This window comes from Podarcis liolepis (assembly GCF_965112155.1).
Source record: "Podarcis liolepis genome assembly, chromosome: 14".
Taxonomy (NCBI): Eukaryota; Metazoa; Chordata; class Lepidosauria; order Squamata; family Lacertidae; genus Podarcis; species Podarcis liolepis.
In genome coordinates, this window is record NC_139569.1 from 15,817,164 (window position 1) to 15,829,591 (window position 12,428).

The following is a 12,428-nucleotide window of genomic DNA, read 5'->3' on the forward strand; positions in this document are numbered from 1 at the left end:
GTGAGATGCTATTTTTACTACAGATGTATTTACAGCACCATTTGGATTTGTCCCTTGAGTTAATGTGGCAGTCTTTTAGCCCGTTTTTTTCTCCTCTCTGCCCTGTCAGTGGTGGAGACTGAGTGGGAAGCGCATTGGCCTAGATCCAGTAAAGCAATTACAGTATAGCCTTATGTCTCAGTCCTGCACTGTTCTCAAGTTTTGCGCTTTCCCCTGGACTCCTTGCACCACAAGAAGCTACTTCAGAAACAGAAGAGGGAGACTTGATTCCACCCCTCTTCAAAGTGAGGAAGCTCACCCCCCCTTTTTTTTTTAAAGTTGCCAACCCAGGGTATGTATGAAATGTATGAGCTTAACTTATATAGACCATTGCAAAATCACAGCAGGTCTCCTAGTCCACATAGAATGTAGGTCAGTTGACAGCACGCTGCATTTATGTCTCTTAGTGTGGTTAATAAGTGATGTTGAACATTTTCCCAGCAGCCATCCAGAGAGAGTTTGGTTGATGCAGCTAAAATATGGCCAAATACAGCTCCTCCAAATGTCCAAGCTGCACCTGTCTCCCTCCCAATATGTAATGGCTGCGGAACCAAAGGAGTAAGAAAAGAGAAGACTTTACTTTTGGCGAGCAGCTTTGGTCAGTTGCCACAGAAATACGGTAAATTGGCAGGTGTGCTTTTAAAAATGAATCATGGACTGTTTGATCTGTTTTAAGAGCGTTATCTCTTTTAAGTGTTGCCTTTTGGGGTTGTCCTTTTTCTCCCACAGATTCATCTGTTAATGGGTGTTAGTCATTATGGCTGCATGGGACTAACAGGTTCAGGGGCAATTCCTAGTTACTGGAGAATGCAGTGGTGCCTCGCAAGACAAAATTAATCCGTTCCGCGAGTCTCTTCGTCTTGCGGTTTTTTCGTCTTGCGAAGCACGGCTATTAGCGGCTTAGCGGCTATTAACGGCTTAGCGGCTTTAAGAAAAAGGAAACAAACTCGCAAGAACTCACAAGACATTTCGTCTTGCGAAGCAAGCCCATAGGGAAATCTGTCTTGCGGAACGACTCAAAAAACGGAAAACTCTTTCGTCTAGCGAGTTTTTCGTCTTGCGAGGCATTCGTCTTGCGGGGCACCACTGTAAATGTAGAAGGGCGGGCTGTTGAAATCCTATCCTTCTAATGGGCTTCCTGAAGGCACCTTGGTGGTTATTTTGGGGTGCTAGACTAGATCAGCCTTTTTCTTTTCTTTTCTTTTTTAAATCCAGCAGGGCTTTTATTGCATTCTTTGAAGAGATGGGCAAAATATCTCTATCATTATCCTGCATATTATCTGTGGCTGTAATGGCATGGAATGTAGCCTGCAAAATTGAGGCAGGGGTGGGGTAGGAGGCAAGCAGGCCAGTCAGCCAAACCAACCCATCCTTATTCACTGCTGTCACCAAGTGGCTATCCTCTCTTAACAGCCCTTTAACCTTTTGGACTTTAAATAGCCCAGTCTACTCCCTTTGCTGGGTACACCGGTCTCATCCATTGCAGTTTGCATTGCATAGTGTGTGAGACAGAACTTTTGTTAAAACCTCAAAGTCTCAATTCTGCTGGATTCCTTTTGATTGTGAAATGTCAGAAGCCTCACTATGGATTTTTTTCTTAGTTCTGCTTATTGAAATTAAAGATCTCTGTTTGTCTCAGGTGGAGTGAAATGAAATTCCACCATGTAAGGGTTGAAAAGTGCCTTTATACTGGAGTGATTCCATTGGCCATAAAAAGTTTGCTCTGGAGTAAATGTAATGTGGACCACAGATGAGCTGATGTTTTAACTAATGGTATTGTGCTGAACATTTCCCCGATATATCACTTAGACTAGATGGATTTAATCCATGGGTGGTTAACTTGTGGCCCTCCAGATGTGGTTAGATCAGGACCTTTGAAGAGCCCCTAAGCAGCATGGCCATTGGTCAAGGATTATGGGAGTTGTAGTCCAGCAACATCTGGAAAGCTAAAGGTTAGCCATCCTGACTTTAACAGTTCTCTATGTAATTAATCTCCCAGATATCATTCTAACATCTGGCAAACTTGTGAAACTGCTGCAAATTCTAACAATAGCATATGACTTTCTATCTGTTCCAACTGTAGGATCTCCAGAGGTTGCTCTAACAGGCCAAGTGCTAGAAAATTTGCCTCCCATTGGAGTCTTTTGGGATATTGAAAACTGTTCTGTTCCTTCTGGCCGTTCAGCTGTGGCAGTGGTACAGCGAATTCGTGAAAAGTTCTTCAAAGGCCACAGAGAGGCAGAGTTCATTTGTGTGTGCGATATCAGCAAGGAGAGCAAAGAAGTTATTGAAGAACTGAACAATTGTCAGGTAATCCTCTCTCCAGTTTTAAGTTTGAGCTGGGGAAGCAAATAGTTCCTGAAACTACAGAGTTGGAGGGAGGGTCTCATAAGCCAGGAATCTCAACTAGAGCACCCATGGCAGATGGCCATCCAACCCAGGAGCGAAACTAGGCTTTATTTCATCTGGGTCAAAGACTCAGTTTGGCACACACCCACACACATTTGCATACACACAAACCCACAGGCTGGGGCCCTCAATGGCACCCCTCTGGAGGCTTAAAAACCTCCAATGAAGGATAGTCCACCACCTTCTGAGGGAGTCCCTTCCGCTGTCGAACAGCTCTTGCCATCAGAAAGTTATTTCTGATGTTTAGTTGGAATCTCCTTTCTTGTACAGTGGTGCCTCGCAAGACAAAAAGAATCCGTTCTGTGATTCTCTTTGTCTAGCGGTTTTTTCGTCTTGCGAAGCAAGCCCATTGACGGATTAGCGCTATTAGCGGCTTTTAGCGGCTTATCTGCTGATCGGATCAGCTGATAAGCGGCTTAGCGGCTTAGAAAAAGGGGGGGGGAACCAGCAGGAACTTGCAAGACATTGTCGTCTTGTGAAGCAAACCCATAGGAAATTCGTTTTGCGAAGCACCTCCAAAATGGAAAACTCTTTTGTTTAGCGAGTTTTCCGTCTTGCGAGGCATTCGTCTTGCGGGGCACCACTGTATCCTTCATCCGTTGATTTGGGTCCTACCCTCTGGAGCAGGGGAGACATTTATTTTTCCAGCTGCATTGCTGCATCTACAGGAAGCTTATCAGGTGTTTTATTGGGTCCTGTTGTATTTAGTACAAATGTTCCCTGTATTTCTTTAGGTGACAGTTGCACACATTAACGCAACAGCAAAGAATGCAGCTGATGACAAACTCAGACAGAGTCTTAGAAGATTTGCTGATACTCACGCCGCACCAGCCACTGTGGTCCTTGTATCAAGTATGTATAAACAGTGCTTTTTAAAAAAGAGAATAGGTTTTTGTGGTCATTTGGTTGGTTTTTGCCCACATAAAAGAACATCTGTGCAGTTTCATTCAGATCGATGCACAAACTCCTGATCACAGTAGTAATGTGTTTTGCACAACTTCTACGTAAAATTGTGTTCTGATCAGCAGGATTTCCCCCCCTGTTTTGCTTAAATGAGCATAATATTAAACAGAAAACTATTCTGGGTTTTAATTCATCTTGGTTTTACAGTCCATGCCAGGATGGTTGCATTGGCTCAAGTGGGCTATAGAGAACAAAGGAACGAGATACCTTGGAAGTCAAAAGGAATCAGTTCCGGAAGTCTGTTTGACTTCCAAAATGTTTGAAAACCAAAGCATTGCTTCTGATTAGCTGCAGGAAGCTCATGCAGCTAATCGGAAGCCACGGAAGGTCCATCAGATGTTCGGCTTCCAAAAATTGTGTGCAAACCAGAACAGTCACTTCTGAGTTTGCGGTGTTCGGGAGCCAAAACGTTTGGTAACTAAGCTGTTTGACTTCCAAGGTACGAGTGTACTTGGAAACAGCTTTGGGCTTCTATCAAAGCCGATGAGTGTTGCATTGAAATATCCATTAATGCTCCTTTAAGTTTCCAGGTTTAGGAAGAATAAAGATTGCTAGGGCCACAGTCAGTCATGGGGAACCTTCTAGGGGCCTTGTACCAGCAGTGGGTGGGGCCAAAGGCAAAAGTAAGTGGGGCCACATCTCTTACATAGACTGGCATTATTAGAACTCAAGGATGTATTCCAGCCAAGGAAAACTGCTGGGGAAAGGGTGCAAAGTGGGTCTGCAGAGACTTCCAAAGGCCATAGATTTGAAACTGGAGTGCTGCATTTGGCTCTCAGATGGAAAAAAGTTTCCCTTGCCAGACTGAGTGCTTCTCTGGAACATTGGCTGCCTTGCTTCCAGCTTGCCGGTGGTGACTGGTGCTGCTTTCAGTGCTCTTCTGCTTGACCACTTCATTGCAGTACATCCTATGTTAGCGTGCATTGGAAAGTTTTTTGTCTCCTGCAGTTCTTGCATAAAGAAGCTCTAGAAGTAGCATCTCAGAGAGACTTTCTTCCCAAGCTTGTCATTGAGGAACAAAGTCATAAGGGGGAGAGAGGGAGGGGGGAAGGTGAAATTATACATATAAAGCTGCTGAATGAAGATGCACTTTCCTGGGAACTCGTTAATTCTGTAGCCTGGAAAATCTCCATGGAACTTGGTTGAAACTACCTTTCTCTCCCACTGCACACACACACAGTGATGCAGGCTAATAGCATCCTCTGTCGGGGCTTACGCTGGGGATGCAAATTCCCCTGGTCCTCCATACAGTAGTCGGATAACATATCAAGAGCCACAGGTTTCCTTGCTCTGCTTTACACTCTGGAGCACCACCTTCTCAGCCTGCCTGATGCATCTGTATCTTCTTTCTCCTCAGTTCAGGGTGTAATCTGAGTCATGGCTCAGTTGCGGAAGGAACACAAGTAACTAGCTGCCTTCTGAGTGTGTATGAAGTCTGTTTCCTCCATGTTGAGTAACTACAGCTTCCCCTTAACTCATTCAGGGTTTGGGAACTTCCGTTTTGTAATAGAGATAAGAGTCAGAAACTGCTACCTCCTAGTGCAGCCGGCAGTTGTTTGAGCACACAAAGCTGCCTTGTAGTGAGTCATGGGTGTCTCTAACCCAGTCGTGTTTACTACTCTGACTGATCTCCAAGGCTCAGATGGAGGTTTTCCCCAGCCCTGCTGCTTGAGGCCCCTTTAACTCGAGTAGCCAGGGGACCTGTGTGCAAAACATATGCTTGGCCAATGATCTGTGGCCCTTCATATGAAGGTAGGCCATTGAAAGTTAAGGGTGAAAAGAGCTGCTGTGAATTCCTGCCTTTGTCTCCTTTAAATGTGAGCAAGTCTTTTCTAAAGTCACACTTTACAGTCAATGATGTCCACAAGAGACACCCTCTCATATTGTGTCCCCTTCCTGGCATTCTCCCCACCCCCCTTCCTCTCTTTCCCATCTTCCAAAGTGGAAGGAAAAGAGGCAGTCAAAGAGTGAGATAAATTGATTTCTGGCAGATTCCATTTTGGGGAAGGGGGGAGCGAGGAATAAACAAGCTACCGAATGAGCAGGATGATGTTTTTCATTTCCCAATGAGAGTCACAAAAATAAGTTCACATTTTTAGTTCCGAATTATTCTGTGTGGCTGGGTCCTTATGTGTGGAGGCAGGCTGCCACCTGATTCTTGAAATGAAATTATCCTTGCAGGGTTTTGTTTTTATTAACAGAGGCAATGCAATGAATAGTGGCGACCAGGAAAGAAAACAGGGTCCCAATATGGCTTTGTTGCCATATTGCAATATATCTTGATGTTCCTGAACAATTGATCTGCTGAGGCTTTTGGGGGGAAACAGCCTATGAAAATGTGAACTTGTCAAAACCGTCTTCAATCAATGATTTATTGTTGCTGTTGGGCTTATGTTTTTCAGCTGATGTTAACTTTGCACTAGAGCTCAGTGATTTGAGACACCGTCATGGTTTCCACATAATCCTGGTGCATAAAAATCAAGCTTCTGAGGCTCTCTTGCATCATGCTCACGAGCTCATCAGATTTGAGGAATTCATTTCAGATTTGCCTCCAAGATTGCCACTGAAAAAGCCAGTAAGTGATTTTCCTCTCTGGTTTTTAGATGACTTGATTGGAGCACTAGCTTCCATTCAGCCAAAGTAATTGTATTTCTAGATGTGGCTTAGATTGGTCCAGGGTGTGATATGCAAATCTTTAACAACTCACGTGCCAGCAATACATGGTTAAACAGCTAGCTCCTTGTTTCACAACAAGACTCCCCCATGCTCCAGTTGCATGTTAAAATTTCCTTTTAATATATGCCGGCTTTACTCTGGGAACAATAAGCATTATGTTGCTCAAAGTGAGCATAAAACTTAACTGTTTTGTGGACTCTCAGAATACAGAAAGAAGTGCAAAAGTTGGGACTTCTGTTGCAGATTTTCATGAAAAGTTGAAGTGTGCTTGATTTTGTGGAGAAGCTTGCAGTGATGTTGGCTCCCAGGTTTGCCCCATCATTGTAGCAGGTAGCTTGGGTGCAACTGCAGGACTTTGTCCCCTCTCATATATTGCAGAGGAGTTGGGCACACTGGATGGATTTACATATGGAAGCAGACAGGAAGAGGAAGAAGAGGAGGGGTGTCGTACTCCTCCAATGAACATTAGGCAGCCACTGTTTTAATTACCCAGTCATAGAATTGTAGATTTGGAAGAGACCCTGAGGGTCATCTACTCCAGCCCCCAGCAATGCAGGAATCTCAGCTGGACTAGAATCATAGTCCACTGCCCTGGGACATGGGTGGGCACCCAAGATGGATGCTGCATTGCCCCAGGGCACTTAAAAAGGCAGAAGAGGAGACCCAGGCCAGCAGTGGTAGCTGGTAAATTGCCTGGCAATTAGTGGTGTCTGTCTAAAGCTTAATCTTTGGAGTCTTTTATCAGCCCATGTTCCAAATTTTCTTGAGCACAAATATTCCATAAGCTATGGTTTATCTGTGTTGCTGTTTCTTAATGATATAATACCAGCATACTTTGTCTTCAGCTATGATTCTACCCCCTAGTCTCCAGAAGCCCACTAAAAAACAGCCGTTGTCTTTTAGGCATGCCATACCCTGCTATATGTTTACAACCTGCCAACAAACAGGGACAGCAAAAGTGTCTGCTACAGGCTCCGCCGTTTGTCAGACAATTGCGGAGGGAAAGTACTGACCATTTCTGGCAGCAGCGCGATCCTCCGCTTCTTAAATCAAGACAGCGCTGAGCGCGCTCAGAAGCGGATGGAGAACGAAGACGTCTTTGGCAACAGGATCGTCGTTTCTTTTACCCCTAAAAACAAGGAGCTTGCTGAAGCCAAGAATGCAAGCTCTACCGGAGCAGAAAAAGTGAAGTCGCCCAAAAAAGCGAACAAGAGCTCAAAGCTGTGCCTCGTGGGCAGGGACTCCACTGATCCATCAGCAAAAGCTGCTGTGGGAAAAGGACCTCAGTTGCATGGCTCTGTTGCAAAGAACACCAGCGTGAAGAGCTTACAGGTAATAGCTTCATTAATTTAAAAGTCTGAGGTGGGTGAGACATATTCAGCCTTGGGGGGGGGGGGTTAATCCACTAGTCTGCCCTACCCTTTGTCACCAGCCTCTATGAAGTGTGTCCATCTAAGTCAAACCCAGAGTAGATCTGTTGAAATGTGTGGACTTGTCAAGTTACAGTGGAAACCACATTTTTGGCCTTAGTGTCACATGCACTGCAGGCTCTGTCCCTCAAAATCTGCACACTGAACCCAGGTGTCCATAAATAGGTCGTCCTTGCATTCTGATGTATGTGCAAAACCGCCCTGTTGCAAATGTTTCTACTGAACTTGCAGGGGGCACAATCAATGCCACGTGCAGTGTTGGGAACTGGGTTTCTGCTTGCTGCACCCCAAGGTTCCACTAGCTGGTGTATAATAAGGAATTGTATTGTGCTTCCCATATTTAGATTCTGCTTTTGCTGCTCAAACATCTGCACTAGCTGCCCACATGCTATTGGACCTGGTTCAAGGCTCTTGGGTCCAGGTTACCTTAAAGGCTTGATCTCAGATAATCCAGAGGAGTGCTCTTAATTGTCCCATGTGACTGGCTTTGACCTGAATTCAGGCTTCTAATGTCGCTGGTCCCATGCTGCAGAATATTTTTCCAGCAGAGATTCGGCAGGCATACTTGCATTTGATTTTCAGGCATGTCTTGAAGGTATTATTATTCCGACAGACCTTTGCAGCTGCTTACAGATTTTCTTGGGCAGTCATCTTAATGATTGTTTTGTATTGCTGAAGTTTTATGAGACAGTTGTTACATAATTTTACACATAAATGATTTTCATTCATTTATGTAGCAAAATGTGTATACTGTTAAAAATGAACAGCAACAACAACCTCTAAGCGGCTAACCAGAAATATAAAACATTCCAAGTATTGATAAAAGCAAGGAAGTCCAGGTCTTCGAAAGCATTCAAAAGATGATTAAAATAAACAGTAGCTAAAAAGCAATAAATCACATGTAACTTCTACATGTCTGGATAAGTTGCCCAAAAAAAATGTTTTAAGCAAAAATTGAAAAGAGTGAAGGTGCCTGTCTGTCATCAGTAGGCCAGGAATTCCAAAGTGTAGGTGCTTCTTCTAAGGAATATTCTTAATATGAATTGAATTTATATACTGCCCTATACCTGCAGGTCTCATATTCATGTCTAAGTTGTGAGTTGCATTTAGCCTACCATAATCCCCTCTTGCTTGCTGACCTGCATAATTTTTTCCTTCAAGGAACTTTGCCGCATGGAGTCAAAGAATGTGAACATTACCGAGAATCACAAAGACCCACTAAAAGAGGACACTGCGCCATCGCAAAGTAACTCTAGTGCATCAAGTTCTACAGCCCTGGCAACCAAGAAAGCAGGAGCAGGAGACTCTGTTCACAAAAACAGTCTAAAGTATGTCAGGTGCAAGTTTGAAATTTGTAAAAAGCAAGAATCGAAATTGCAAGCTAATGAGGCCATTCTTCTTCATGCAGGAAAGATTCTCTGGCAGCCAGAAGCATCAGCAACTCCCCGATAGAGAGAAAAGAGAAGGATGATGTATTCCAAGTTAGCTACCCATCTGCTTTCAGTATGCTCACAGCGTCAAGGCAGCTCAGTCCTGTGCTGATATCTCAAAGTCGCTGGTCCTCCAGGTAAGCACCTCTTGCAGTCTAAAGCTCTGACAAAAGCAGAAGACCCCTGGGCTCCATTTTTGGGGATTTCTCTGAATTCTCCTTTGGAATGCTTGTGCAGGGATGAATCCACCCCTGACACTGAGGTCTGCAGGGAAGATTGTCATAAGAGCCAGCCCAAGATGCTTGGGAAACTTAGATGGGTTTTAATCTTGTTTCTCCAGCAGGAAGCCACTCTAGGGTTTCAGACAAGGGATATTCTTGGTGCCACCTGCCTTGTGTATGGAAATTGCTCTATTACTAAGCTATGGCCCTTAAGCTCTCTCCTCTGCTTTCATCCCCTTGCCATCCTCTTGAGTTTTGGCTTGTGGTTGATCCATTATCTGTCTGCACGTGAAAGCAGAAGAGAGCAATCCTTGGTGTGTGAGGCAGACATAGGCAAACTTGGCCCTCCAGATGTTTTGGGACTACAACTCCCATGATCCCTGGCTAACAGAACCAGTGGTCAGGGATGATGGGAATTGTAGTCCCAAAACATCTGGAGGGCCGAGTTTGCCTATGCCTGGTGTGAGGAATTGAAAGGTCGCAGTGACTAACCTGGGATACCCATTTTTGTAACATGTGACTGGTGATGTTTGGAGACACTAGACCTTTTGTTTTTAAAAGTGAAAAAAAGGATCTTTACACAAGAATTTAAAGGTTGCTCTGTGTTTCTGTATTATGTGAATGTGACACTTCTTGACTTCATTTATTCGTTGAACAGATGTGTGTAACTCCAGTCCATTTGTTGCAAAATAGACCTGTTTGGGATTTTTTGCTGCTCACTGGAAAAGTACATGCTTTGCATGTCAATAGTCTTAAGTTCAGGTTCAATCCCTGAGACCCCCATCCAAAACCCTGGTGTAAAGACCTAGAGATGGGATAGCCAGCATGGTGCCCTCTAAATACTGTTGCATTATGATTCTCGTCAACCACAGCCAAGATGGTCAACTGTCAGGGATAGTGGGAGCTACACTCCCAACATCATCTGGAGGGAGCCACATTGGCTATCCCTGAGCCAGGAAGACCAAAAATCTGATTCTCGTCTAACTAACTGGATTCGATATTCGAGATATTTCATATTTTCTCTTAAAGAAAAATTACCATACTCTTTAAATGCCTAAAGTGATTTCTCTCTCCTTGTGTGTGTTATGTACAGTGGAATGAATAATTCTAGAACTCCCTTGCTTTCCTCCCTACTTCATTAGGAGTGTGTCCCCAAACCTCTCAAACAGATCTTCTCCACTCGCCTTCATCAATCACACTGGTAGCGTGGACTACCCAGATCCTTTTGCAAACGGAGCAGACATCCAGATTAGCAATATAGACTACAGACTGTCCAGAAAGGAGCTGCAGCAAACTTTGCAAGAAATCTTCTCTAAGCATGGCAAGGTAAACATCAGAGTTTACTTTCGTTTGCCCTGTTTCGGGTTTTGTGGATGCAGCTCAAGAGCAGAAACTCTTGTTCCTCATTGCAGATCATTTCAGAGCGGGTCGCATGTTAAAACAAATTGGCATAAACACAGAAATGGATGAACTACGACCATTGTGCCACCTGTGCTCTCGCCATTATTCAACCGGCTTTATTGTCTGCAGAGAACCAGAGCTCTGCAGTGTTGGAGAGGGTAGTTAGAACTGATTGTGTCGATGATTCTGTACATACACAAGTATCATATGTCAATCCTGGTATTTGTGCGCTGATTTGATCTCTTATTTCAGGTAAAGACTGTGGAACTCAGTCCTCATACTGATTATCAGCTGAAGGCTATAGTGCAAATGGAGAATTTACAAGAAGCAATACGTGCTGTCAACTACCTTCATAGATACAAAATTGGCAGCAAGAGGATCCAGGTTTCGCTTGCTACAGGAGCTACCAATAAATCCCTGGCACTGGTTAGGTAATTTTAAAATAAGCTAGAACATCTTCTTACATGGAGACTTTTGAAGGCTGAGGATTAGCTATGCATCAAATAGTTAGATTAGAGTACCACATTTGAAACATAGAGATGGTAGACCGTGTTAGCATGAAGAATGCTAAGGGAGTTCACCTGTCTTCAGAGTTACCTTAAATGAATGGAAGGATCTATCCTTTCTTTGTAGGTTAGGGCAGAATGGGGAAATAATGGATTCAAACTACAGCCAAGAATTCTAGGCTAGACATAAGCACAGGAACAGCTACTTTGAGAACTTGGTTCTGTTATTTTAGGTCAGGCATCCCCAAACTCGGCCTCCAGATGTTTTGGGACTACAACTCCCATCATCCCTAGCTAACAGGACCAGTGGTCAGGGATGATAGGAATTGTAGTCTCAAAACATATGGAGGGCCAAGTTTGGGGGTGCCTGTTTTAGGTGATCAACCCTTAAGGTGTAGGAATGACTGGCTCACTTCTTGAGGTCACCTTAAAGTCAAGGATGCCAATTGTTGAAGTCCAACAATATCTGGAGAGTTCCTCACCTCTTCCTTTAAGTTATATACCAAAAGAGTATTCATTACTGGAGGTCAGGGTACGTTAAACCCTTAAGAATTTTGAGCAAGACTACCTCTCTCAGTTGGTGTATTGGCACTGGTGAAGAGTTAAACGCCTGCCTGGGCTATGTCAGCACTGTTCCTTTAAAAAAATATTCTGGAGGCTCTAGTGTAAATGAAGAAAATAGTTCGGGGGGAAATGATTTACCATGCCTTTCCTAACACCAAATCACTTCCATTGGCAGTTCAGAAGCAATGTCCATTCTTCAAGATGCTCCAGCTTGTTGTCTGCCTCTTCTCAAGTTCACAGAGATCTACGAGAAAAAGTAGGTCTGAAAACAGCATGCCAAATTACTTAAGAAATCTGGTATATTCATAACTCACTACTTTTATGATAGTAGTTTTAGAACGAGTTCTCTATACCAGGAGTAGGGCATGACCTCTCCTCCCCCACTTCCACTTCATTAAAGTTTTCAAATATTCTGGTTTTTTTAGGTTTGGACACAAGTTAAATGTATCAGACTTGTATAAAATAACAGACGTTGTAGCCATCCGCGATCAAGGCAATGGAAGACTTGTATGTCTTTTACCCAGTAGTCAAGCTAGACAGAGCCCTTTGGGGTCTTCACAGTCTCATGATGGCTCTTCAGCTAACTGTAGTCCTATCATATTTGAAGAACTGGAATATCATGAGCCCATTTGCAAGCAGCACTGCATTAATAAAGATTTCAGGTAAGAGGTGTTTTTCAGATCCTTCCATTTTTCTCTGTAAGTGAACTCTGGAATTGAAATTGGAGCATTTTTTTATACTTTATATTCTGCCCTCTAGTGGTTCCTGGGGTAATACATAATAATATGT

The 12,428-nt window shown here is 43.7% G+C and overlaps 1 protein-coding gene across 10 annotated transcripts in view; it reads left to right on the top strand.

Moving 5' to 3' along the window:
• Window positions 1–12,428, top strand: part of MARF1 (meiosis regulator and mRNA stability factor 1) — a 39,865-nt gene that overhangs the window by 6,208 nt on the left and 21,229 nt on the right. For 2 of the 10 annotated variants that reach the window (XR_014518906.1, XM_083474124.1), the window contains exons 4-14: window positions 484–658; window positions 2,123–2,349; window positions 3,183–3,300; window positions 5,814–5,986; window positions 6,991–7,419; window positions 8,679–8,845; window positions 8,926–9,084; window positions 10,311–10,494; window positions 10,822–11,000; window positions 11,815–11,895; window positions 12,065–12,301. Coding sequence is in view for 9 of the 10 variants with exons in the window: in XM_083474124.1 (XP_083330250.1) it covers window positions 484–658; window positions 2,123–2,349; window positions 3,183–3,300; window positions 5,814–5,986; window positions 6,991–7,419; window positions 8,679–8,845; window positions 8,926–9,084; window positions 10,311–10,494; window positions 10,822–11,000; window positions 11,815–11,895; window positions 12,065–12,301 (2,129 nt within the window). In the remaining variant the exon portion in view is untranslated. Of the gene's footprint in view, window positions 1–480; window positions 671–2,122; window positions 2,350–3,182; window positions 3,301–5,813; window positions 5,987–6,990; window positions 7,420–8,678; window positions 8,846–8,925; window positions 9,085–10,310; window positions 10,495–10,821; window positions 11,001–11,814; window positions 11,896–12,064; window positions 12,302–12,428 lie in introns of all 10 variants that reach the window. The other 8 variants (XM_083474120.1, XM_083474127.1, XM_083474123.1 and 5 more) reach the window with 5 other exon arrangements.